We start from the raw sequence: 27927 nt of genomic DNA on the forward strand, positions 1-27927 counted from the left end.
TTGACATACTTTAACGTTCAACCTCTACTCATCATTCATACGTTAAACCGGTGATTTTCAAACTGCTAGTGCCCTCTAGGGGGTCAAATGTGCAATTTAGTTTAGACTGAAGAGGTTATACTCTTTGGTTCTTTCGGTAAAGTCACGTAGGTAGAAAAATAATAGATCACGACGTTTCGATCGCAAAACAAGCAATCGTCATCAGGTGAGACAACCACAGCCTACTTCAGCAATTTTTTCTTGCCGTGGTTGTCTCACCTGATGACGATTGCTTGTGTTGCGATCGGAACGTCGTGATCTATTATCTTTCTACCTACGTGACTTTACCGAAAGAACCAAAGAGAATGGATTCCTGCAGTCACAAAAGCTTCAAATCAAGATTGAAGAGGTTATATTTCAAGGCCAGAGAAAAAACTAAATAAAAGTAGTTATGGCCAATTACATAATTGAATAACGCACTGATGACAAAATGGCCAATATAATGAATAGCAGTGAACTGTAGAGCCAAGGTATAAAGCTGAATGGGATGGCAGCTGCAAAGAAAAGACCAATTATTAAAGTAAACACTCAATTATTATTGCAGCATGAAAATGCAGTCTCATTCAATCTCTAAATGCATCGGACGAGCTGGCACAAAAAAAAGCAGGGGTGATTATTCTAGCACAGCAAGTGTGAAAACCACCACGGTAAAATCTACCAACCCCACGGTTAGTTAAGCTCCAACAAAAACCATGGCAGACAATGGGCAAGCGCATGTCAAATCATACAGTAATAATGACAAACAAATGCAAAGTGGCGACGTGCGGTGGATTGCAGCTGGCGGCAGCTAGTTACCTGGGCGTGTGCGGAGCTGGTACTCACCCTGCCGCCGTACTGCAGCATGGGCGGGTTCAGCACTCTGCCTTGCACGTCCGCCATATCGTCCTTCACCATGATTCCAAACTCGCGCACGTACGGGTCCGAGTTGAAGCTCGCACTCTTCATCTGAGCGAGGGGGCGAAATAAAAAAAAAACGCACGAAATCAAGACGTCACGCCCGCCGCATTACAAGGACACAAAGTAGGGGGATGCGGACGGAAGGAACAGAGTGCTTGTGTGGGAAAGGACAACTTGGCTTGGAGAATTAGCAATTACAATGTGTTTTATTTAACCAGGTTAAAACCTTGACAATCACATCTCATTTTCAAGGGGGGGGTCCTGGTAAGATGGCACAAAAAATGTCATAAAATCAGAAAACTTTAACAATTAATTAGGCATTTCGATTTAAAGCTTTCGTGACTGCAGGGATTCATCTTCTTGGTTCTTTCGGTAAAGTCACGTTGACTTTACCGAAAGAACCAAGAAGAAAAATGAATATGGCACTCTAAAGTAATGCATCATCTAACGCATTGGAAATATGCAATTACTACAAAATATTATCAACATTATATTGCTTAGGTTCCAACTTTGTGGTTCAGTTCATTTTTACATCTTTAGAAACTAAGATGAGAACCCATTGAGACGAGTCTCATTACTCGGGGGAACTGAAAGCTAAACATGGTTAGGCAAGGCAATGCCGCATGGGACTACACATAGCACATTCATAAAGAGGTCCCGATCGGAAGAAAAAAACGGACAGCAATAGCTGATATACACAAGCCCTCAGTTTCTTACCAAACGACTGATTTCTTCCTGCCGGTCCGGAGCTGAGCGTGCTGTGGCTTTGATCATTGTGGATGTCTGGTTGTCTGTAAGTTTCTTTATACAGCGCTGTCCAGCCACAATATTGCAAACCTACAACGAGGCAGGAATTTCGGCACAGTCATTTCATCTGCTACCAACTGAACGCCTGCGATGGGAGTGACGGTCACACTGAAAACCGAAACCATCAAAGGCAGAATGACAAAGCCACCTGATGGGTAGCAAATACAGCAAGGCCACCAGTGAGTTTCCCTCCCCCGATCATTTATTCAATGAGTGTCTTACCCTGCCCTCTAGTTGGCACAGGTGCAGCTGTTCTTAGTCAGAGGCATCTTGTTATTTTTATCCTCAGTGCTGGGTATATCCAAATAACAAAGCAGTCTTGTGGGATGGCCTGGGGACATCTCTCCTGCTGCTCTTCAGATTTGCAATATGCAGATTTAATTTGGCTGTTGGGAGCCTTTGGCATCTACACTAAATATGAATAATCCTAAATTCGATGCGTTGTGTGACTAAGGCGACTTTTGGCGACCCACAGTTTAACATTTTTCCTCAATTATAATTATTGGAAGGACTGTAAGATGATAAATATCTAATTTAACAATTACTGACTAGTTTTACTTATAAAATGTATTAACTAGAGTAACGAGTTAGTTCACTACAATAATAATTAGCATAGCAATAGAACGCAACTTAAACAATAATACTGGAATTATAATACAAAAGAGTATTCATGACTGCAATCGCACCTGCTTGAACAATTACCTGTGTCTTATTTCCCATCACAATTTTAATTCTGAAGTCAATGATTTGCTGAGTGCGCATATGCCGTCAATTTATTTTGTTCGTCCCTAGTAAATTGGATATTAATTTAGATGCATTCTTCAGGTAAAACTGCAAACATTTGAAAGTAAAACAAAAATAACGTGGTTTTATGGTAACCCACATAGCTTTTTGAGCATGTGACAGAGCACATCTGTTCATGTGGCAGTGACACGGCTAAGTGCAAACGTGGGCTGGCCGACTCAAGTCCCATTAAAAAAAGACCAATTCACGAACATGTGTTCCACCACTCTAAGGACCATTTAAATGCATGTTTTCAAAGGATTCGCACGGATGCACATTCGAATATAGCTCACATTATGTCACGTGTACTCACACAAAGTGGTCAGTGCCTTCCAAATGTCAATTTTTTTTGCATTTTAATAAAAGGCAGGTGGCACAAATCATGATCCATCCCAAACAGCAATAAGGATACATATTGCACAAGTGGAAAATCACACACTCCCTTCTTGTATATGACTGACGACAAACTCCAAACCATGGAGCATGTAACTTCGCACCGCTCAAAATATACATTTGAAAGCTGCATATCTCCAATTAAACAACTCTCAAAGCAACTGAACGGCAAAATCGCTGACAGCCGAATCTCTCATGGCTGCACGACACAAGCCATGTAAATTTCCAACCACCTCTGCATGGCATTTATTGCAGAGCGAATTAAAAAACCACTGCTCCTTGCTGCACAGCTGCTCTGCTAACATGGACGGCACCACCAAGTCCTTCACCCCTCTCCAGTGTTCAGTTTGCTCACCTCAAGCGGCAGGTAGGTGTGCTTCTCTTCCTGCCCCACCTGGAGGCAGGGTAGGTGCGCGTACTTCAGGTGAAGCTTGTACTTGTCCCTGAAGTACTGTGCTACCGTGCACTCTACCGTCTGCCCGCTCTCCAGCTGCAGAGGGAACCTGCAGAGGACACGTCGAGATAGCAACAAAATCGACATCATGGTGAGCCACGATCTATCCACTGATGGGGACGAAAGCACCACCATGTCGTCGTAATCCTTCGTGGTCTTGTGATGCTAAAAGGTATCTCAAGCCTGCACATCAATCGATTTCATCGCTCCATCTCTCAAGTCATTGTCTTCTCAAATACAATTTATATCCTTTGGTTGCCATTACACCACCAGTCTTGTCACAACTTCATCACCGTAACTTAATGAAAACAAAACAGCAGAATATAAAAGTCTTACAATGCATTGACACCCTTTTCAAAAGCAAACCACAATCATAACACTTAAACTAGCCCACTCACTCACCTTAGTCTTAAAAGTAATTGCAGAACGTCAGAATACTTTTTAATTTGCTAATTGAATCTTGTGCTTATGAAAAAGGCATAACACTGGAAAATGACATTAATCACTTTTGCACGTGTTTCATCACTCAGGCCACTCAGTTTCCCCACACGTGCGTGCGCCGCAAAAACACACGTGGGTTTAAAATGTATGATAGCTTGACAATCGAGTGCCAAAGTGATATGCATATCAATTGTGAACTTAGAACTGCACTTCTCAATGACGGTGTTAACATAACAAACACCTACCATGCCCCACTCAAGGTCCAGACTTTTCATACGAACTCAAATATTATGTTTCAATGCTTACATATTTGTTAGTGGTCTTGTTTAACTTGTCGTGCCTGCACTGAAACAAATTTTCTAAGCTGAAAACTATTTTTTTTAAGTGAAAACATATTTCTTCAGAACTGCTTCTTGTGTTTATTGTGTTGTCCTTCCCCCGCACCTCTGATGAGCACGGTTGGCTTCGTACGGTAACGAAAGAAGTTCAACATGCGAGCGTGCGTACGTATTCAACACAAAACAACGAATGTACCGCTCCACCTGCTGCAGGAGCCCAACTCGGGCACTGTGCAGTGGTGGGCTGGAGGGCTCCATCACTTACGTCTGTTGCGCGGCAGGCCTTCGGGTAACGTTGCACACGCGGTATTTCCTCTTCATCTGTCCACAGTGGGTTATCTCGACTTTCAGCCCTGAAATAAAACACGCAGCCATGAGAACGCGCACAGATGCACTTACGATAGTCCTCAAAAGCATCCGTTTGGCCATGCGTGGTCTCAATTAGCAGGGCAGACTTGTACCATTTGCAAGGGGAATTCCCACGGACGGAACATTTTTCAGTATCAAAATGCCAGGCATGACCTCTCAAGCTATCAAGTTAAATCACCTTTCATTGCTTTTCAAAAGCCTCTATTGTTAATAAAACACTTTCAAAAACAGTTTTAAATGAATGATGCGGAACATATAAAGACATAAGTAAATAAAACGTGAAAATATTAACGCTCGTTGGCCAATGTGACCCTATCTTACTTTCAATACACGTGCGGTTAAAAGCATGGCCCATAAACAATTTTACTTAGTGGCCTCTGGCAGTGTTGTGTGCATTAAAAGCAGACAAACCTTTGTAAAGTGTTACCCCCAGGCTCTGATGATATTTTTTTTATTAAACGTTTCGCAATTCACCTTTGGCGAGACACTGCTTGAAAATAAATTATGATAAGATTATTTTTTCACCTACGTGACTTTACCGAAAGAACCAGAGTATGGATAATTGCAGTCACGAAAACTTAAAATCTAGATTATTTAAGTTCACCATCGTGTTGTCTGTGAATATCTTCAGTGTGTTACAATAAGTTTTTCTCCTTTATGGGACCGTACTTTATACTTAGAACAAAGATCTGTTTTGCTATAAAGCATCATGTACATTGGAGACATTATAAACTATCCAAGAGTAGGAATGCATTTAATATGCTGTAATAATTTCAAGAAGATGTTTTACACCTTAGTGGGGATTTTTGACATGCACATGTAAGAAGCTAAAGCCTCAATGCGAACACCACCAAAAAAAAAGGTGACAATGTCGACAGATAAAAACACATTTACACAAAGCGTTGCAAGCCTTGCAAGTAAAGCTCAGGACCTCTTATGAGGCCACACTCTAAAATCCACCCGTTTAGTTTACATCCTCTTACGTTCAGTTTGCCACAGTTTCCTGTTGGGCTAATGATAAGCTTATCTCATTTGTGTTGCAAATATCTACACAAGGCTCTGGTTATAAGACAAATGGCACAAGGTTGTTGTGTGCTTTAGAAACAATGTACAGCATAGATGTTTGTTTCTTCAATTACGTATGTACTGTACATCACCATCAACATCAGCCATCGTCTGCCCCATTGCTGTCCCTTCATGATCATGCGATGCCACATTCCAGCTCACTCTCACTCATGGTCTGATATTATTCTTCCCTTTCTGTGGTTATCATTCAAGTGGAGCACTTTTCTGATTCACATTCTATTCCGAAACCAGCATCGTCCTTCCAGCAGTGTCTTGCCCAAGCCATCTTATGTTTTAAAGGTTAACTGTGTCTGATGTGTGTTCGTTCAATCGTCCCTGTAACGGCGCTTTCTGAATCTCTGTGTAAATTAAGCGATGCACCACCCACAAGCTTCTTAGTGCACTTTTAAAGTTTTGTCCCATTTTATTTGTCAGTGGCAATCTTTCTGATCCACAAATCATGTAAAACAATATGCACTTATTGAAAACTTACTCCTTGAGACACACGAAAATACTACTTTTCACCACCCTTCTTTGGGATCACATCAGTAATTAGCTGCTGACATCGCCTCCATATACATTGCAAACTGACAACGTGAGCACTAATTGGGACCTTTTTGCCAGTATCAAAGTATAATTCCTTGAAAAAGGTTTCTATTTGGTGTTTGAACATCTTAACATCTGTTGCCAGAAAGGGGTAAAACCTATTCTAATTTTTTCACAATGTGAGCACTATTTGCTGTGGTCGATGTTATTCAGGATTATTCTCCAGGAGACCTTTAATTTCCTTGGTGAACTTGACACGCTGCGAATCGCTGAGCGGCCGTGGCTGCTCCTCCACAGTGCGTAGGTCCAGCACCTCGCACATGAACTCGATCACCGGCTGTGCCTTGTAGAACGCCGTGGCCGACACTGCAGGCACAGCAGATGGCAGAGAACACATAAGACGCTCGAAGCACCGGGTACGAGAGGCACGCGGAAAACTTACGAAGACTAAACTTCTTTCGCGCCGCACGGAGCCAACTGTGCTAATCGGAAGTGCTGAAAATGGCCGTTGTAAAGAGATTACAGCAAATGGCTTAAGCTAACAAATTGAGACAAAAGGCTAATCATGGAGATGGGTGAGCGGGGGCTAATCGCATCTGTTTACCAAGCGACAAGTGCTAAAGTAGGACAAAAAATATTCTCCTGGGCAGCATGACGCACCGTCGATGTTGAGCATCATCTTCCACATGCAGGGCCGCACAGATTGGTGGAAGCCGAACCAGACCTCGCGTCCACCACCCAGGGGCTGACTGTAGCCCTCCGGAGGTGTGAAGAATGAGCGGCCCACGGGCGTGTACCTGCAAGACAACAGATGGGTGCATACTTACAACAACGGCGTAATGGGACCTTTAACGATCTGCGTAGGCTCTGGTAGGGGTAGATGCTCGCAGCTCTCTGCTCCCCCAGTCCAGCGCTGACTGTGCCCATAATTATCCCAATATAGGTGTGTGCAATTATCAGTTTTTTAACACGAGTGAGCAGTCTTGGTTTGTGCAAATGTAAACTTTTTTAAAAGGTGAATAGTCGAGTAAAATGACATTTGGTCAAAGGTCAGGATTTTATAATAAATGTTAGATTGTATAAATTATCTAAACACGAAGTTAACACCATCCTTGTCAGTTTAACAATAACATTATTTGGATGCATTACCAGCCAGACCTCGCAAAAAACTCATTATCCATATGAGGCATCTCAACTGGAGTGCAGCCTCATGGTGGAATATACCATGCGAGTTCAGTGTGTCCATGATCAGTGCAGTCCTCAAACTCCAGAATCCCACCAAACCATTACGTGCAGAGAATGATACCATCCGGAACTGCCTTAACCCTCACCAACAGGATCTGGGTTAGCCAGGAACAGCCCTTGCAGTTCCTGCCTTGAACAAGGAGATTCTTGCAAACGCCACAGCTAAAATATTATCAATCCAATCTCGATAGGGGAGGCGGAAAGAATGCGAGGGTGACAGTAACACGTGGGAAAATCCGTTTATTTATTTAAACAACACTTTTCCACACCACTGTCAATGCCACCTCCACCAATTCAACAAGCGAGCCTTCTCACAGCTCTCACCTGAGGAGAGGCAAGATACAGCTTCACTTCATGACCAGCGATAGAACTGCCCTCCCAACATGCCTCTGCTGATGCCAGTGTGCAAGGGCAGGAGTGTATTATAAATGTGACCACCGTCATCCAAGTCAGCCTTGCATGCCACCAGTAGGGGGATTCCTGGACTTGATTCAGGAATGTGTTGAACTGTTCTCTGAGCCACTTAAGACGCTCCCTCTCTCCAACATCAAATTTGGGTGCCCGAGGCAGCGTCTCTCGTTGTCATAACCATGGCCATGACTTTGTCAGAGTGGACCCTCCTTACTCTCTTTCCCCTTGTGCCTGCTCTAAATATCCCAGAGCCACCAGGTGGATGGCCCACAGCTCAAGCAAGCTTTTATGCCAAGCCTGGTCTTCATCTACCCAGCTGACGTGCCAGGAGTCCTACCCCATACTGCCTGCCCCAATGATAATCCAGTCTTAGTATTCAACACTACCTCTGTGGGCGAGGTCTCTCTTGGTGATGTACTACCTCTGGGAGTGGGTTCCACAGCGGCATTCCCGTGAGGACTATTTAAGGGTGAGGGGGGGGTTGAGAGTCTAGAGGCTGGCGAATGCAACAATTGTGAGTGAGCCCATGCGGTGATAAGACGGGGAAATGTACGATTCAGGGTTTCTGTCGATAGTACTTTAATTTAGTTAGGGCCAATCAATAAATAAGTTACATAAGGGAAAAACTAAGTAAGTAGACAATGACTTCATGACAAAAAAAAGATGGTCATGTCATTGTAATTTCTATTTTTAAATCATGAATACTTGGTTCTGCCATAAATAAATTACGTAACATGGAAAAACCTGTTAACATTTTCATTGTCGTCGAAGTCAAATAATAAAATTGTTTGGCTTGTAAAATAATTGTAGTGGTTATCACTCTTTGGTTCTTTCAGTAAAGTCCCTGCGTCAGCAGTTCTCCTGCTGTTTGTCTCACCTGATGACGGTTGCTTGTGTTGCGATCGAAACGTCGTGATCTATTAATTTTCTAACTACGTGACATTACCGAAAGAGCCAAAGCGTATGGATTCCTGCAGTCACGAAAGCTTCAAATCAAGATTGTAGTGGTTATTGTTTTGTTCTTATTTTTGGCTATCAAATGTCCAAGATCATACTTGAGTTTAAAGCTAAATTCCAAATTTGTCTGTGCAGAAAAGTGCTTGAATTTGAAATAATTATCAGCTTGTATGGTTCAGGGTGTGGCCAATTATGCAAACTATATACAAGTCAAAAATTATCAAAGATGGATGTTAACTGCACATGTAGCACTGGGCACTACAATTTTAACCAGTGAATGGACATACCAACCATTTTAAATAAAATATTAACCGTGCGTTACCATTAATACAAACGAAACATTGTAAAGTGAATGGCTAAAATGTTTACTGTGCTCTGAGACATGGATGGCTTGTGATGGTTCTACATTTGGCAAGAAATTATATATTTTGCTGTGCTCATTTAATAGATTTTAATAAAAAAGAGACTTCACTCATTCAACATTAACAAGTCAGTTAAAGGGGATGAGGTATACGCATACAACAAATATTTTTCACACTGGTTTGACCAACTGCATGAAATACTTTCAATTCACTAAACTTCTACATGACGTTTCACTTAATCGCTACTGTTCACAACCTCCATCAATCGAACGGTTAGAATACTTTTTTTAAAGTATGGCTTCAACATTCTGAGAAGCGTCAAGTGTAAATGTTGACATGTACGCTTGCTGTGGTTTTATTAGGTTTTGGCACCATTGCTTGCATGCCTCTCGCCTTGCCGATACCAACCACAGGCATCCGAGCGGCTCACGGACATGTCGCGCTCGGTCGCAAGGAATGCTGCACCGCGACAAATGGGGGCGGCGCCAGTCGCTCGCTCGCTCTCCACCATGCTCCACGTCACGCGACGCGCTCATTCCACGGCTCATTCGTGAAACCCCAACACCTCTCTCTCTATCTCGCTGCCCTTGTATTTAACTTTATATGTGAAGTGAACGGTGCGATAAAAGTTCAACATACATACGTATATGTAATTTTAGTCATGAATAGTTTTATTTAAAAAAATATGTAACGGAATGATTCGTAACCTTAAAATTTGCAACAGTGAGGCCCTCACCATGGACACTGAATCCTGTAAATCTTTCATAAAGAAAACTGATTATCATTATTGTAGATTGTTCACAAAATTTTAACACAAAATTGGTTAAAATGTCGCACAATTTGTCAAGAACTTACTTCTTATTTTAGACATGAACCAGGGTTCATTATTACAAATTGTAGGTTATTATCACTCTAATCAACTGAATGTATTAAACTGTATTTGACCATTGCGTGATACCCAGTGGTAAAAGTTATTTGCTCCAATACATAACTGGGAAACCATGTGGATCCTTAAAAAAGTACTCTTTGTTTATTATTATTAAATTATTTGTTTTCATTTTAATTCATTTTATTTTTCTACCTACGTGACTTGACCGAAAAAACCAAAGAGTATGGATCCTTGCAGTCACGAAAACTTCAAATCTAGAATCCTTAAAAAAAGGTTTGACATTCCTGTTAATAGATTATTCATGCCAAAATTAAGGCTCCGTATTTTTTTCTTCAAATGTATCGCAATGAGGCAATGTAATTTGGCCTACTCACAAAACTCGCACGGTAAATCTACACCTCGCATGACTTCTTACCGCATGGAAGGAAGATGCCTCATGACCACGTCCAGGCCCTGGATGGACTCGTATGGGATCTGTGCAAGACGGCCACTCAGAGCCTCATGCAGCAGCTGCAGGCTCACGTTGGCCATCCATTTGATGGTCACCTTGAAGACGCGCTCTTTGCCCTCCCCAGGCAACGTTACCTCCAGCTCCACCTGCATTGACCATCATCATCATCCATCAGTATCATTGCTGTCAACAGTGCTCCCACTACAATTACACCCCTCAAAGCTAGTTGATAAAATGTCACGAGCTGGTGTAAATATTTTATTCGCCAACTGATTCTCATATTTACATCTTATTTGTGATGCTTCGCAATGCAGTTTCGTTCAACCCATCAGCCTTATATAAACATTACCACATTATTATATTTGCATAACAAGGTGGTTCCTTGTGGCGATGTCCCTCTCAAAACTGTCTGCAAGCATTGAAATGTACCACCAAACCCGAAAAATTCTGTGTCTTAGCCTGGCCTCGAACAATGAACATTAAGAATCATTACGTAACATTGTATATAAAACACTCCTCAAAAAAATCGGCCAAACTCCCCAAAGCACGACGCTCCTGAAAGTCTTAAGACTCATTAAAGGCTTTCAGGTATAAATGTCATTATGTATAGTGTTTCATGCACTCATCCCTTACTTGGTATACAAGGTGGGTGCTTGTGCGTGCAATCTATATATATCTTCTTGGTTCTTTCGGTAAAGTCACGTAGAAGGGAAGTAATAAAATAATAAAAATAAAACATAATAAAATAAAATAATTCTCACGACGTTTCGGCTACAACGCAAGCAGCCATCTTCAGGTGAAGACGGCTGCAGGGATTCATCTTCTTGGTTCTTTCGGTAAAGTCACGTAGAAGGGAAGTAATAAAATAATAAAAATAAAACATAATAAAATAAAATAATTCTCACGACGTTTCGGCTACAACGCAAGCAGCCGTCTTCAGGTGAAGACGGCTGCAGGGATTCATCTTCTTGGTTCTTTCGGTAAAGTCACGTAGAAGGGAAGTAATAAAATAATAAAAATAAAACATAATAAAATAATTCTCACGACGTTTCGGCTACAACGTGAGAATTATTTTATTATGTTTTATTATTATTATTTTATTACTTCCCTTCTACGTGACTTTACCGAAAGAACCAAGAAGATGAATCCCTGCAGTCACGAAAGCTTTAAATCGAAATCTATATATACATACACAATGTAACCATGAAACAAAAAACATGAAAAGACTACTAATCTGCGTTGCGATATCCTAAAAACTCTACATGCCCTGGACTCTGGGAGACAAACGCAACTTCTGAATATAGATTTACATTAAATGTAATTGATTCTTGCACTTAACGTTCAGTGCATTTTTATGAATGTGGCATTGAATTCTGAAGGATGAATATGATTAGTCATCACATGCGGAATGGTTCTCATGCAAATGCGTGGATGGAAATCGCTTACCCGGTCTCTTCCAATTGGCAAGGGCGTGACCGTGTAGAGGTTCTTCCTTCCATCAAACACCGGCTTCCGATCGCCGAATATCTTGTGTTTGAAGTGCTGCACCATGTGCTCCACCACCTCCCTGCAGGTGAACACGGCATAAGCACAATGCTCATCACACCGCTGCGCAACGACCGGTCAAAATACGGTGGCGTTCGCCCTGGTTCCCTTCGTGGTTTTCAGACAGTGTTGTGGATATTGGTGACTGGGCTTCCGGTGATTCCACATAATGGGGTTTTATTTTTCATCTACACAAAGTTGTGAAAATATGAAACTCCAAACAAAAACTGTTTAACCGTACTGTTAAAGCAACGTTGAGGGTAAATTATGAAATATGAGCAGATGTTAGAAATAAAACACTTCTATTATACCCAGCGGCATATAATGATACCCGTGGTGGGCAGCGGTTCGCAAATTGCAGAATGAACATGGTGACATGCAATCAAAATCCTGGGCCATGGCTAACGATGGTGGCGAGTGCAGTGGTGTGCATCTGAACCTCTCTTGGGCACTCCCCTCCCCGCCCTTCACCAATCTGCACTGGCCAGTGTAAAGCATGGGCAACCTCCGTAACCAACAGTGTGGGAAGGCCCTGATCCAGCAATGGACAAAGGGCTACGAGTGATGAAAGGTCTGCACGGCACTAGATGCTGTCATGAAGCAAGCACCGTGTTCAGCCAACTCCCCTCCCAACCACTGCTATTGAGACACAGTAAGCGGGTGTGCATTTTCAGAGGGCCTATGGGAAACCTGCAAATGGTACATATTGCCAACTGCAAAAACCACAGGCATGCCAGGAGAGGAATCCAAGTAAATGGGAGGCTAAGCAGCTAGGAAGGTGCATACATGAAGCACGCCAGCACTCACAACTTGCACATATATCACTCGAAATACACATGTGACTCTATTTCCAACGGTACTTGGTAGCAGCTCTGTTTTTCCAGGCTATACGCAGTACCAGACCTTCTTTCTAAGAAAAACAAGGGGGGAAAAAAATGTCCATTTCAATAATATAACTATTGCTGGCATTTCAAGTGCTACCAGCTGTTTGCCTTCGAATAGTTTACTATTCCTAGAGCACAAGACACACAGTCAACATGCCCTCAACACTCCCACATGAATAATGACCGTTGACTGCCTGTTACGAAATTCTTCCACTCTATAATGCAACTCAAACAATACGGTTCACAACAAATACATTAAACTCCAGAATGATTACAACAAAAACGCAGAAGTAAAAATGTTTACAACCATAAAATGTTTAGTTATTTTCTTGCTTTCCATCGATTTAAATGTCCGTTCAAAATTAAAAGACAAATAATGACTCTTGTTCATTATCCCAGCAGCGCTCTCATTAGTGAAGAGTACTGCGGGATCTTTAACATTCATAATATACCTCTAATAGGAAAAGGCACTTGCCAATGTTGAATGGGCTCTATACCAGTGATCCTTGGATAAGAGGGGAGGGGGGCTCCATCTGAGCACACTCAGCTGTGCTCCAGTGAATTAATGTCAATCACAACACTCGCAGTTCAATCAGCGAGTGCTTCAAATAGAGAATAAACTTAAATGGTGTGTTGTCATGTCACCTTTGTTGATATGAACACATCAAAGAACCCGCTATGGCCTTTGGTAATCAAGTGAGGAACTCAATATATGCGATATTCTATCTATGGTCATTGAATTGGCACCATCTAAACAATCCTACTGCTTGGCATTGTAATCAAATTCAGGTGCTTTTTGTTAGACTTATACATTTGTAATCATCTACATGCCTGTTAATATAAATACGGTGTCGAGCACCCTACAGAAGACCATTGTTGTTGATAAAAAATCCCCCAAAAACATTGCTAAAAGTCACAAATCAGTGCAGTGGAGGTGGACATTGCTGTAGTCAGCCAGTGCTCCAAAAGCCAGGCGACCTGAGATTTAGAGACCTGGTGATGATTGTTATTTGAACCGGTCTTGGGCCTTCCCTTGACCAATACGCACAGACTAACATGACGAATATGTCGTGTAATAGCACCGGCTGGTGGACAGCAGCGGCAACTGTGGTGGACGAACAGTACACACGCAGGTGAGCGTGTGCACGGGGTGTGGGCAGGGCGGAGGAACTAGGGAAAGGGTCATGGAGGCCCCTGGAACCTGCTCATGGGTTCGAGAAGGGAGGCGGGGCCAGGACGGGGCCAGGCCGCGCTGGTAGGATAAAAGGAGCAGAGAGCGGGAGCTCGAGGCTGCCGGTTCTGAGATTGGACTCGTCTCGTCATCGCTGCCGTCTTCGCTAGATATTGCGCTGCAGGATAGTTGCTGGCTGTCTCAGTCAGCACCGTCAGTGTTAGACGGCTGGTGTTGTGTACAGGCTCGGCTAAGCGGCGGTAGAGGGTGTGTAGACGAGACCGTGAATGTGTTGTTAATAAAGAAGGTGCCTCCTACAAACCTCGTCTCCGAATCACTGACACTACAAAAGTATGATCAAAACAACCCACGGGGATACCTTAATCGACAAGTAGATTGATAAAGAACTGTACATAATTAATTATTGCAACGCAGCACATACAATGCGAATTCCACAAAGGAATTCATTGACCAGCACGTCAAACAAGCTGCCTGAAAGCTAGCAGTGAAACGGAACTGCATGTATAATAGTGCAGCAGCTACATAAAAATAGCACTTATTTAAAATTAAAGCAGTGCTTCACAATTAAATTAGAAATCCTCTCCCAACTACCCAGCAGCATGATAAAGCAAAGCACCACTCCATTTTATGATTTTCCCATGCAATTTACGTTAAGATTATTTGGCTGCTTCCAGCATAATCTAACGTAAAAATCTTTGAGCACAGCACATGTGAACTAAAAATTGACTGCCACAATTCTCAGAAAAACAATTACTCATTCCTGGAAAGCAGCATGCACGTCTTGATTTTATGATTTAACAAAAGACATGACATTATTTCCTAGTAATCAGCATGGATGCCAAAGGACCAATCTAAAAATTTCATTTTCATGTGAAAATATAAACACCTGAGGAGAGGTGCAGCAACATCTACAAAGATCGCATTGTATTTTTATGAACGTTAAACAATGTGTCGTTTACCACCCTTAACCGCTCCATATTAAACAGGGACCTTTTCCCTACAGCTGATCGATTGACCTAGTACTGTAAGTGGTTTAAGGTTAGATAGTGTCTGCCCTGCAGACTTTATCGAAGAACAACTCAGAATTTCCCCTTGCGAGTCACTGCACTGGTAGGCGACGCTCACCGGTTGACCCTGCGTGGACACTTCTCAGGCTTGATATCGATGTCGTAGTGGAGCAGGTCCATCTTTGGGATGTCCACCTCGAAGTAGTTGGCCCTGAGTTGGATGGGCTTGCCCACAGTGCCAAAGCCCGGCCTCAGGGGGGCCTGGAACACCGGTGGCGTTGTGGGTGGCATCGCCGGGGCTGCTGGTAGCACGCAATAACAGCAGTTGGCACATTTACATCAATAATAAAAGTTTACAAACAATGCACATTGACAAAGATGGAACATTCTGCAAACCAGTGAGAAAGTGGGTAAATATAACACCAATTTAGATGTATTTGTATCACCGATTAAAAATTAGATATTTAGTGGAACTGAAACACATGTTCTTCCTCATGATTTGATTAAATATTTTTTTACTAATATAGGAAATGTAGCACTTTCCCTGGCTGCAGGGGCCATGTGAAGCTATTACCTTTGCCATATTCAAATAAAAAACAATCGATACTTGCATGCATTATTGGATCAATGTATCATGAGTAATAACACATTTTAAATCTATACATCGTTGTAAGCCTATTATTAAGCAAACATTGAACGATTTCATTACCCTTCATAAACAAAGCTGACCACAAATGTCTCCTTGCCGCCGACACAGAAACCAAACAAATAAATGGGAAATACATTTAAGTGGCACACGCCAGCCAGACCATTATATACTGCTCGACTCATAAAACATACCACGCAATAAATACACTGAAAGCATGGGTTACACAAAATACAAATATGAACGCAAAAATCTCAAGCAATGTACAGCTTTCCAGAGGTGCCTCACATCAATGTATCCAGCCAAATCCAAATTAAAGCGAAGGAATGCTTCGCGCCTAAACGTTTGTCGCGTGGGTTCTACAGCACATGGGATAATTTACAAGGGGGATAATTTAAGGATGAGGTCTCTTGAGATGCCCTCCGCAAACACACACACAAAACATAAACATCGATGGGCCGATGGACGAAATGCACGCGAAAAAACCTAACCGTAAAATCGCGGATTGTGCCCGGCGCGTTTGTCTTTTGTTAGGCGCCGCTTTCTTCACCATGCATTGTGGTCCTTAGAACCCTTCGTGTTGGCGCTCTATGGATGCGTCCGCGCAAGGCTGCACGGCTCCGCCATGGATGGCACATAAACTAATATGATAAACACAATGCTACACACCGCCCCCCCCCCCCTTTCACAGAAGCCAAGTGGTTTTTCCCAGCCAAATGTTGAGAACAATCTGCAAGCCAGTGCTGGGTTGTAAGAGGGCATCTATAAACAGCAGAGTGTACTACAGGCACGTTGGGTATGTGCCGATGTAATCAGCCGTGTCAACCATTGCCTGCCACGGTCGATGTCATGCCAAAAAAAAATTGCATCCGGGGACTCTGGGATGGCTGCTTTCCAGGGCACGGAGGAGCTACTGTAGTGCTTTACCCTATTTTCTGATTGCAATATAAGGCACCTTTGCTTTCCTGCGCTGTGTTGATTTGTTATCAACACTTGTTGGCATTAAGCATCGTTGAAATAAGACTTTTGCAAATGGGAGATTTTTTATAGGTCCTGCATCAGAATGTTAAGAAAGCTCAATAATGGCATTTTAAATGGTTGACTGTTTCTCGACAGAGTGGCCAATTGAGATTTCAAGCACCTGCTCTAATTACAGTGCGAATGCTGTCTCTGATATTATGTTTATTAATTTAATTGTACATGTATGACAACAGCTAGCTGCAGGGTAGGTTTATTAAAAACATGAAAGCTGTCATTCAGCCCATCCAAAAAGCTTTATTTTTAATAATCCAGAAACGTTTCATTATAGTATTCCCTGGTTATTCGTGAGGGCTACGTTCCGGAAACACTCGTATATAGCAAATTTCGCAGATAATATTATTTTAAATAAATACGTTCATAGGATATTAAATGCATGATAATTGTCATATCACAAAAAATATTGGCTCCAGTAAAAACAAATATGAAAGTATTAACGAATAGTTTATAAATGAACTTACCTTAAATTATTATGATGCACAGCATCATAATATCTCATCACTTTCTCACATATTTCTCTCTCATAAATTCATCTCATCAGTTTTCCTCTCTCTGTAGTCGTTACACATGTGATTCGCGGATAGCCAAAATCACGGATAGCAAGTTCGTGAATAACGAGGGGATAGACAATTATTTTTTCGTGCTCACAAATTCAAACATGCATGTACGAAAATGTTAGTCAATTGTACTCTCCCTCAGAGTAAAACTAAGTCTTCGTGGTCAGACAAATCGCTGAGTCCACTTGAAGGCTTAACATAGAACTACAGTGTCCACAACATTCAATAAGGGTTATAGTTAGGGCGAGCAGACTAGTTTCAGACAGTGAAAATGACACCTAACATGCATGTTACTTTCCAAAAAAGCTCAGCAACTAAACACATCAATTCAAACAATTGACAACCATTGTGATAAGCAATCCATCAATCATGAGAACTACAAGGGTTGGGTTTTTTTCCATGCGAGGGAGAGATTTACCTATGCCTAAAAGGATAAATTCAAAATAACTTTTCCTCTTTAAGTTGTTGTTATTTATCATTTAAAGGTCAGTAAAAAAAACAAGAACCACTCTGAAAAATCGCCATGTGTGGGAAATTTACGGTTCCTTTATTTAGCTTCAAAACCAACTGTGAATGTAGGTCAACCGATGAAGCCAGTTCGTGTGAGTCACGTTTGAGATTATAATGGACGCAATACAGGCAACTGTAAACACCAGATATGGATCCTAAATAAGGGGATACATATCTGCCCAAGTTAAGCTTAAAGGCCTCACAATAGGTGAACTTAAAAACCATTCAAGATTTTTTTTTCTCAAAAAGTACTGATATAACTTTTATTCCATGCAGAAAGCATCAAGAGTCAAGTCAATAAAATAAATACTAATTATCACGCGACTCTTTTATATCTGAGGAGTACCAAATAGGAAGCTTACTGTGCATTTACCAACAAACAAAATTACCTCCTCACACTTTTGTTAGCCAATATGATCAATAACCATACACAATACATGGTTTTAGAATATGACATGCAGCTTTAAGCGTACTTACAGCATATACGTGCTGGTGTAGTGGCACGATGTTGATCTGAATGCACTATGAACTCGGAAACCCGAATTTGATTCCTGGCCACAGTTAACATCACCAACCTGCACTGACCAGCAGGGTGAAGCATGGTCAATCAACCCCAATTACTAATTTAGCATAGGGAAGCGGTCAACCAACAGTGGATCGACAAACGGGTCGTAAATTTCATGCAATTCTAACTTCATCATTATCAGGCCTTGGGGGTGAGGTGGTGCAATAATTTGTGCACTACAACATGGCTAATAAGAGTGATGATATCTGAAGCAGTCTTTCGGACAGTCTAGACCAAACCATACTGTCCAATGTGGTGAAATATGACGAGAACAATTTCCTTGACCCCCCATGAAGACTTCATTCAGCAGTGGATTGACCAAGGGTGGCTTTTTTGTTATCTCACTTCCTTCGTGCCATTTGTATTACTTCCTCACCATCCATACAATATCTAGGATTTACACAAGTGCTTGTTACATAACTCATCACGCAACATTGGTCAATTTATATTCTTACCTGTGCGCCCACGTCTAATATCTGCCGTATCATGCCAACTGTAGGCATCCATAGATGTTACACTGCACACATAACGACTTGTGTTGAATGAATACTCCCGTTGAAATTCATCGTTGGCTAAAAATACACACCAACCTCGAAGATCCCTGTTACATAACATTGTGCAAATTGCATTTATTGGCTTACCAATTATTTCTAAAGAGCATACTCTTAGAAAGTAACTTAAATGTATTCGACAACATATGCTAAACGGGGTTTCTGATGACATCCCAACCCTCGTGTTTCCACGGCAGGTAGCCACAAACAAGAATATCAATTTTCAAAAGGGCTTCTAAACATCTGCCAAAGAATAATTCTTAAGCTTATTTTTTGCCCAAGGATGCAAATTGCTGCTCATGTCTGAGCATCTACAGCAACTATTGAAAATGTGTGTCATCTTGTGATTGAAAACGTTATCACGTGGCCCCCTCCTCAACAATCTTCCACTAAAAGGATCCGTCTTTAAACTATCAATACAATACTGAAACTGATCACTCTTTAAACAGTGTTTGATCTTGAGGGGAAGAAACCCCCAGGAAATAATGTAACTACACAACTACAAATGTAAATTTGCTTTGTTTACAAAAGTAAATGTCACATTAGGTTATCTTGAAATGTATAAAAATAATTAAATGCGATGCATTAAGCCTTTAGAGTTAATCACCCAAGTCACTTAAACTGTCACGTTGATTGTGGGCATGGAAACCAATACGTAGATAGTGCAATTAAAGTCTTGTCCTGAATATTAGCAACAACTTGTGAAGGTACATATTCCCTTCCGGACACCAACAACCTCATTGGTTAAAACCACAAAGACCACACGTGGAATACTTTTCAATGCAGACTTAAGTAAAACAAACTACTTTGCTCTGAGAACCATGAAATATTTAGTTCCCCCACTGGCAGTACTGTATCTGAATTTTCCAAAATGATGAAGGAAAATCGTATTAGCATATATTTGCACGTGTTATGTAAATGGAGTGGAATTCTTTTCACTTACAACACTTAAATTACAGTCGCAGTTCCCATTTCGTTTTCCGACACAATAGAGAAGTGGATTCTTTGAGTAAATTAAAACTGGGGCAATGCATTCCTAAAATACCTGTTATCTTTAAATCAGACGCCACAGGAAGCATTTGCTGGCCTTAGCAAGGCTTAAACCAGCCTTTGACAAACATGTACTCACAAAGAACTGCTTGAGACTATCTATTTTAGTTCACAAACAAATAGCTTCATTGGCAGAGGGGCAAATCCTGTTGTTTGCCTTGTGAAAGCCTGATGTGCTTCACACAAAGGCTTGGAACCACCGTAGAGCTCATTTGCTTCTTAAATAAGGATATTGGCCGCTCAAGTCAAGTTCATTTGAATCCTGGCAGAACAGAAGCTGATCTTTACCCATACCTGTCCACCGAGTACCAGTCCTGCATTCGCATTCTCAAGAATGCCACATCAATTACCGTCAGTCACGATCTATTGTAGGAGTTTTCGGCGACACCGATGTTTAACGCAACAACCTTCTCAAATGTCCATCACAGCAGCGTATACGGTAAAGGATAAGTTGGCAGTACAAGAACAGCAAGGGAGATCCATAAGCAGGTAATTTAACTTATTTTCGGTGGCATCCTAAAATATATACAAATTATATATTTAAGAATTAGTGTTCATTATTTGTAAACAGGTAAACAAAAACACGAGGGACCCAGCATGTATTTTATAACTGCCAATTAACATATTTTGAGGATACATGTTGCTGGTGGCATTACGCACTGCATCTTAAGTTATTTAACTCTCGGAATGCCAGCTGACCGGTCTAAAGCAAAATATAGAAACTACTACAAGCTGTATGGTAAAAGGAAAACACCTCCGCATGTATTTGAACTGTGAACCAAAACTACATCACTGTAGGCTAACATTTAACAAATTACATTGTATTAATATATCTGATCAGGACACGTGTATGATCAAAGAATTATGCTTGCAAGAAAGAAAATGTGTATCCCATCACATGGGCACATACCAAATTCAAAGAATCCAAGACTGTAAATCAACATACACAATATTATCCAAGAAATCCCCGAAACTGTGTACGCTAAATCGCGGATGCTAACCGTGCGAACGTATAACCATGTCCATTTTAAGAATTGTTGAGGAAAGAGCGAGTTTAAAAAGAATGATAATGATCTCGAAGGGCTCTGACCTCGTTAAATAAAGGACACCAAGGAACAATTACAAGCATCGTGAGCACACGAGGAGTGGAGGGGGCCACAAGCCACAACAATACAACTGGTGGCGGTGTATCAGATTACAACGAGAACGTGTTTATTAGTCGAGAGGTACACAACAGCGGAGCATTAGCAGCCATAAAGATGAAATTAAAACCCACTTAAGATAATTTAACATTGTGACCGCGATGGCCGTGCCAGGCAGTGAGGGCCTACCGCAGGCTTTCCCCGCTAAGTCTCCTCCTCACGCTACGGGAGCGAATCTCCGTGTACTTTAACCGGCCACGGTGATTAATCCACCACCTTTGGCGGCTTTATTTAGTTTTGTTATTCACCACGTTAATATACATACGTATATATCTTTTTAAATGAAAATAAGGAGACAATTAAATTAAGCGAGACCCGGTTAAAGTCTAGTCGAGGAAACCGGGCCCAGCGCACCGCGCACAACGACAAACACAACAACTTCCCCTCACAAACCTACAATCGCTCTCATCACAAACAAGTTCGTAACGCGAACAACCGACGTAGCATCATAGGCGATGTAAGGGGCCAAGCGAATCGAACCTTCGGGCTCTTGATACATGACGCCTTCGCGGGGAGGACGCGGGGGTGAGCTAGGGTCGGCCGTCGCGCTCGTTCTCCCGCTGCCCTAGCGTTTTGCTCGACAGTCACGGGCGGGCGCGCACGCACAGCCCCCTGAGGACAATCCTCTCCCCGACTTTGCCGCCTTTCCCTCCTCACGGCGTGGCCCGCGAGCGGACGGATAGAATGGGGAAGCGAGTCCGCTTCTCCGACCCCGGGAAACGCCGCCGCTGCTCGTCGTGATGGTGGTGGTGGGGGGGGGAGGGGAAACGCGTTCGCGCGACGTGACGTAATCACGTCGGCGTGCGTGATGACGTAGCCGCGTAGCGACGATGTCCCGATTGGCTGTTTCGGTTCGATGACGTCACCGCGTACCGGTTGCGCGGTGACGTCGTTGAGGGGGCAGCCGGAATGGCCGGGTGATTTGGCGCCGCGGCCGCGCGCTCGAGCCGTTAGGGCGTGACGTCACCGGCACAGACCTTTCGCGGTGACGTCACGCGCGGCGGGGATGGGATCGGGGTGTCCAATCGGAAGGCGATCTGGTCGGCGTGACGTCACCACGTTGGCGCGAGCGTCTCGCGTCCGGGCGCCGACGTCAATCGGCGGAGTGGAATCTGGCGGGGTGACGTCACCGCGCACGGGTTTGGTTTGGAGTTCCTGTCGAGCGGCGGTTATTGCGGTGACGACATCGCTTACGAGTGCGTGATGACGTCACCGCGTCTTTTGCGTGATGAGAATCCGCGAACTTTTACTCGACGTGATGACGTCGTCAGTCACCACTGGATTTGGGAATCGCTGGCTGACCTTTGTGCGACTGCCACGAGGCTTGGAATTGGCAATTAACCGGCTCTGGTGGCGACTGTTGCAGACTGATGATACCCCAAATAAAACGTTAAAACCAGTACACAGTTACATTGCGTGTCAATCCACACTATTCTTGTACAGGGATATTGAGTTTTCAGGTCCATACGGCGTGCAGCCGTTTATCCCTTGTGATGGGGCTTTGTAGGAAGAACTTTGAGATTCATAAGGACACGGGGTGACCAATAAGGTCTGAATCGGTCTGTAATAAGTTGCCACTGGATAAGAGGTTGACATGTATGCGGTTACCATGCGAATAAGTAGCCGTGACTCTTCAATGCAGAGTATTCCAAATGAAAGTAACAGGACCCTGCGGGGTGGGCTGGTAGGAATAATACTTAGTACCGGTACAGAGATATCGACCGGGTATAGAGGAGTTAAAGAAAAAATTACTGTATTCTAGTGTAACGTTAATTAAAAGTGTTTGTTTTGACAATAAACGCTGTGAGATTTAAAGACTCGTAGTCTTTCATTTCCAACACCACCCTCAACACCACCCCTCCCACGGACGGACGGACGGACACATTAATCTATTGGTGGTCTGGTCCACTTCGTTCCTACCAGTATAAACCATTGTGTAAATTGCCACGTTGCTTCACTGCCAAAATCTCAACAAAACAACTTAACACGTTACGTATATAAAGCTTCTCAAAGGAGAAACAGACAACGTTTCGGGCAATGGCCCTTAATGCTATGAACAAGGGCTATTGAAACGTCGCCAGTTATCCTACGACCAGTCTAGGATAACCCACGGACAATTAGGTTTGTCACGTGAAAAAAAGGTGTCCATTAGTTAGCTACTAATTAATCACGTTTTGGAGAGCAAACATGCAACCTCAGCCATAAAAATGTATTATGAATATTGGTCGTGAAAGTCTTACGTGTTAAAGTGACCTAGGGCAGTTGAACTTTGCACTTTTTCACCACTGCTAACGCATTATTACAACATAGCTGTCAACCCATACGGTTTACCCATATTCTTGTACAGGGAAATTGAGTAAATATAAATGTTTGTATATGTGTTTCTCCCTTGCGATGGGACTTCGTAAGATGAACGTTGAGAATGATAAGGGGCACGGGGTGACCAATAAGGTCTGAATTGGTCTGTAATAAGGTCGGCACTGATAATGGCTTGACAGGTATGTCGTGGTGAGTGTACTAGTGGTGAGTATATGACTATATGTGTGTATCCCCCTTGTGATGGGGCTTTTTAGGATGAACGTTGCGAAATAGAAGGGGCACGGGGTAACCAATAAGGTCTGAATTGGTCTGTAATAAAGCAGGCACTCATAAGGGGTTGACATGTATGTTAACAATTTCCAATGCTCAATCCAAGAATAGATAACGGGAAATGTAAAAATGTAATTTTTATATGAATGCGGAGCGACAAACGAAAGAGATGTCTGGTTATTTGCTGAGAACCGCTTTGCAAGATGTCTTAATACCAGTAATTTTGGACTATATCTTCTTGGCAAATTTGGACCTGGAGTCTTGCGAATAATTGCGACCTTATTCATCACGGGCAGCATAATTGAGGTAAGAAATTAGCATCTTTCAACCTCGACATGATGTCCAAAACGTTGGAAATCATTCCAAACACGTGGTACAAGCCAAGAGCACATCACAGTGCTTGACTTTTCTTTACCTACTACAACTTCACCGTCACATTACTCAACACTGGTGAATTCAAAACACTAACATCGAATTGTTCCAAACATCCCACTATTCAAGTCCCGTAACGCTTCAATAGAGCAAGATTGTCTCCGAGCTAATTGCCTTGAATGCACCTAATCGTGTCGGATCTTCAAACCCATGAAAGGTGGAGCTGGATTAATAATTTCGTTGGCCGATGATCAGCGCATACCAGGTGTGGTAGGCCTGGGTCTGCAAGGGCTGTGGTGTCAGATGGTAGTACAGAAATGGGTATTGTCCACAGATTTGGTCCACTTAGTGGATTGAGTCTGGATTGAATCTATCTGTTCAAATATTTTGAGTGTTATCCTCTTATATGAGATTCCTCCCACATGACACTTACAAACATCTCGTTGAAGGATCTTCCAAAAATAATCTTGAGACTGAATTCTTCTATGCAAATGAAATTATTGTACCGTACTTAGTGGCAGATTGTTATTTTCAGACCAACTTTTGGAATATCAATTATATTGAACGGACTGCATTTACTTGAAAAGATGTAATTTTATTTTGTGTGTAGGCTTAGACATATAAAACTTCGAAATTATATACTACTCATCAAATATGTTAAAAGCATTAGCTTTCATGGACAACATACGTATCGGATTCTTGTTAAGATGACATCTAATTCACAAGAGTATTCAAGCAATAATCAACAGGAAATTAGTAATAAAATTAACTTGTAATATACTGTATTTACAGACAATTGCTCAACAGAAAAAAATTAAAAGTGAAAATATTGCTCCAAACAGACAATAGGAGCAGTGCTTGTGGTATCAGTGACATCTGCCACAACCCTTAAGCTGATGAAACAGAAAGTCCAATGTAAATGAGTGACTTGTCAGCTCTTGGATAAACCTCCTTAAGGCAATTAACGCTTCAAAGATTTTCTACCCGAGTAAAAGCTGGATTTGAAGAGTCAGTATCAGCACCGTGTAGATGTGGACGTAAAAGGGGACTTTAGTTGACATTATAAACGGTGCGAGAGGCTGGTTACGATGGCAAGCTGCTTTCGGTGTGTCCACGGGCAATGTTCACTTTATGTTTGTCATGTATATATTCACAATTCATATCTCACATAGTTTAAATACATGCCGACAGTAATTCGTATTTACCATTAGGATAATTCGATTATAAATTATTTGCGGCCGCTCAGCGTGGAGTGGGTCGTTACAGTGAAGTCATTCAACTGTATTGTAATGTGAGACAATTTGTACTGACGCACCATCATGACCAACTGGACACTCATACACATGACCTCACTGCTGCATCATTTCAGCTGCCAGTTCCTTGAACTGTGGGTGGGGCTATTCTTTTTTAACATCAATAAAGATATACAAGTATCAATTATGCTTTGAGTTTCATGTCATTATAGTAATCCATTTGGAATACTCCCAGGCAGTGCCTCCCCACCATTTTAGAGAATGCCCGGCAGAAGCAAAGGTTACAGAACTAATGCTGAGATCCCGTAAATTATACTACCTCCTCTGTAATAGATGAAAATGAAATTCAGAAAGGAAAAATAAAATAAAAATCTGACATCTTCTTGGTTCTTTCGGTAAAGTCACGTAGAAGGGAAATCATTTTATTATTATAAAATACAATTGTATTTTATGTTTTATTTTTATTATTTTATTATTGCCCTTCTACGTGACTTTACCGAAAGAATCAAGAAGATGAATCCCTGCAGTCACGAAAGCTTTAAATCGAAATTTAAAAATCTGACAACTAAATGGAGAGAATTTCAACAGGTCTGAAGATGAGATATATTCAAGGAGAAAGGAAACAGTAATGCCAGATGGAGGCGACGTGGAACAGAACAATATAAAAAAATGCAGAGGTGGAAGCAACTGAGAAAGTATGCACAAAGACAAACGGAGGAAAGTGTCAGGGCAGAAGGTTCCGGAGCAGGGCGGGAGGAGATGGATACAGAGGGTAACATGGAGAGAGAAAATCCAAGCAGACAACCCAGAGGTCGCAAACGGGTTTTGATTCCTTACCCGTACCCGGCCGCACCAGGGTCGCAAACGGGTACCCGTACCCGGCCGTACCTGTACCCTACCCGTACTCGGCCAAGTACGGGTAGGGTACGGGTATCGGGTACCCGATTGCGACCTCTGGGATGAAGCCATGTTGCAGGCGCGGGTGGGTTGATTCTAGGAACTTGAATTGTGAGAAGAGACAAGACGTTGGGAAATGAGTGACAAACAGTTACTCACCAGTGATTCACGGTCTACCCGTACCCGGCCACACCAGGGTCGCAAACGGGTACCCGTACCCATACCCGGTCGGGTACGGGTAGCCGGGTATCGGGTAGGGTACCGGTATCGGGTACCCAGGTTGCGACCTCTGAGACAACCCCATGCCATAATGGAAGATTAGTGACTGGGCTGAAAGCATTATCTCAATCAACTTAAGAACCTTGTTTAAACGTGAACGGCAGACCCAAATTCAACTCAGGATCTCAGTCAGTGCCGGATTATTTCTTTTAACTCTTGCCACCCAGGGGTGGGGCGGCTATTCTTAACCAGACGTCTCATCAGCCACAGGTCTGCTGTTCCTGTCACTATGTAATCGACATCAAAGGTGACATCAGATGCTATTTTTGGCCAATCAATGCACAGTTACTCACAAGATGGGCAACACCCCTGTACATTTTAGCCATGGTTTAATATGTGCAGGAAGATTGAAGATAAATTGGGTGTGCCAAGGTGCACCAATGTGTGCTTAGTGGCACTGTGGCATTTCATGCAAGTGCTGTTTGTCCTGTTCTCAATTACACTCAGTATTCCTTCCACCCCACTCAAAATTGTAAATCGAATTATAACTCAATTTACAAAAATGTGAATTCTAGCATCGTGTGACTGACATATAACATACATAATGATACACCCTCTCGCGTTGTAGAAATTGTTTTGATGAATTCCAATTGGTTCTACTTCATAAATACAGGGCTTCACCTATCGATTTGAAGATTTGGTACCAAAGAAGACACCCCGCACATTTGAAATACAGTGTGAGTCTTCCCCCAAATTATTTTGTGCATGAGGTACAGTTATCTAAGACACAAATAACTTCATATGTATCTGGTCTTGATCAAAAATGGCAAGACAAAATACATTGTTGTACGCAAGTGGCAAAAACTCTTAATAGAGGTCATCACTCTGGATTATGCCCACGTCCAAGTTCCCACAATGACACGTACGCATGAGTGACACGCCCAATCAAAAATAAGAAACAAAAAAATATTTCCAAAGACGTAAATTTCAATCAGCCGTCTTGATAACAGCACAGGTAATGAAGACCGTACGTTTTGACTGCTCGCCAAATAATCCACCGTCACGTACACGTGACATCTTGGCACAACGTCTCGCTTGAGTGGCACGACCGCTACTGGGCAACATGCCTGAACTCATCCAGGATGTAGCTCGGGACGTGGGCTTCAATCACCTGCAAAACAAGGAACAAACATCGCCACTATTCTCAATTAACACACAATCTGGTTAATTCAAAACCTTGCCTCAAGTTCCATGTGCAACTGCTGTGATGCGTAGACCACTGTTTTCGGGCACAGCGGGCAGTCTTATCACGAAATTCCAATCTGTAATTTGCAAATGCTAATCCCCAGCCTGCCTTTCTTATGGGCCATTGGGATTTTAAGGGTTCCTCATTGATTCCTGGA

General features: G+C 42.4%; 2 protein-coding genes and 1 long non-coding RNA gene across 8 annotated transcripts in view; 1 reads left to right on the top strand and 2 right to left on the bottom strand.

The window, feature by feature from the left end:
• LOC133353342 (protein argonaute-2) overlaps positions 1–21951 on the bottom strand; it is a 36264-nt gene extending 14313 nt beyond the window's left edge. For 2 of the 5 annotated variants that reach the window (XM_061569498.1, XM_061569497.1), the window contains exons 1-10: positions 21675–21951; positions 15194–15377; positions 11894–12014; positions 10412–10593; positions 6793–6929; positions 6364–6498; positions 4418–4505; positions 3275–3422; positions 1654–1773; positions 862–984 (exon numbers count right to left, since the gene is read on the bottom strand). In XM_061569498.1, coding sequence (XP_061425482.1) covers positions 862–984; positions 1654–1773; positions 3275–3422; positions 4418–4505; positions 6364–6498; positions 6793–6929; positions 10412–10593; positions 11894–12014; positions 15194–15377; positions 21675–21693 — 1257 coding nt within the window. In that variant the 5' untranslated portion in view covers positions 21694–21951. Of the gene's footprint in view, positions 1–834; positions 985–1653; positions 1774–3274; positions 3423–4417; positions 4506–6363; positions 6499–6792; positions 6930–10411; positions 10594–11893; positions 12015–15193; positions 15378–21674 lie in introns of all 5 variants that reach the window. The other 3 variants (XM_061569495.1, XM_061569494.1, XM_061569496.1) reach the window with 2 other exon arrangements.
• Positions 21952–24735: 2784 nt separating this feature from the next.
• WASHC5 (WASH complex subunit 5) overlaps positions 24736–27927 on the bottom strand; it is a 42997-nt gene continuing 39805 nt past the window's right edge. For both annotated transcript variants that reach the window (XM_061569249.1, XM_061569250.1), the window contains exon 28: positions 24736–27695. In XM_061569249.1, coding sequence (XP_061425233.1) covers positions 27636–27695 — 60 coding nt within the window. In that variant the 3' untranslated portion in view covers positions 24736–27635. The remainder of the gene's footprint in view (positions 27696–27927) is intronic.
• LOC133353202 (uncharacterized) overlaps positions 26074–27927 on the top strand; it is a 102895-nt gene continuing 101041 nt past the window's right edge. Inside the window, exon 1 of the long non-coding RNA XR_009756348.1 lies at positions 26074–26219. This is a non-coding gene — a long non-coding RNA (uncharacterized LOC133353202). The remainder of the gene's footprint in view (positions 26220–27927) is intronic.

Source organism: Lethenteron reissneri, chromosome 43, assembly GCF_015708825.2.
Source record: "Lethenteron reissneri isolate LAM-NWPU_2019-01 chromosome 43, ASM1570882v1, whole genome shotgun sequence".
Lineage (NCBI taxonomy): Eukaryota > Metazoa > Chordata > Hyperoartia > Petromyzontiformes > Petromyzontidae > Lethenteron > Lethenteron reissneri.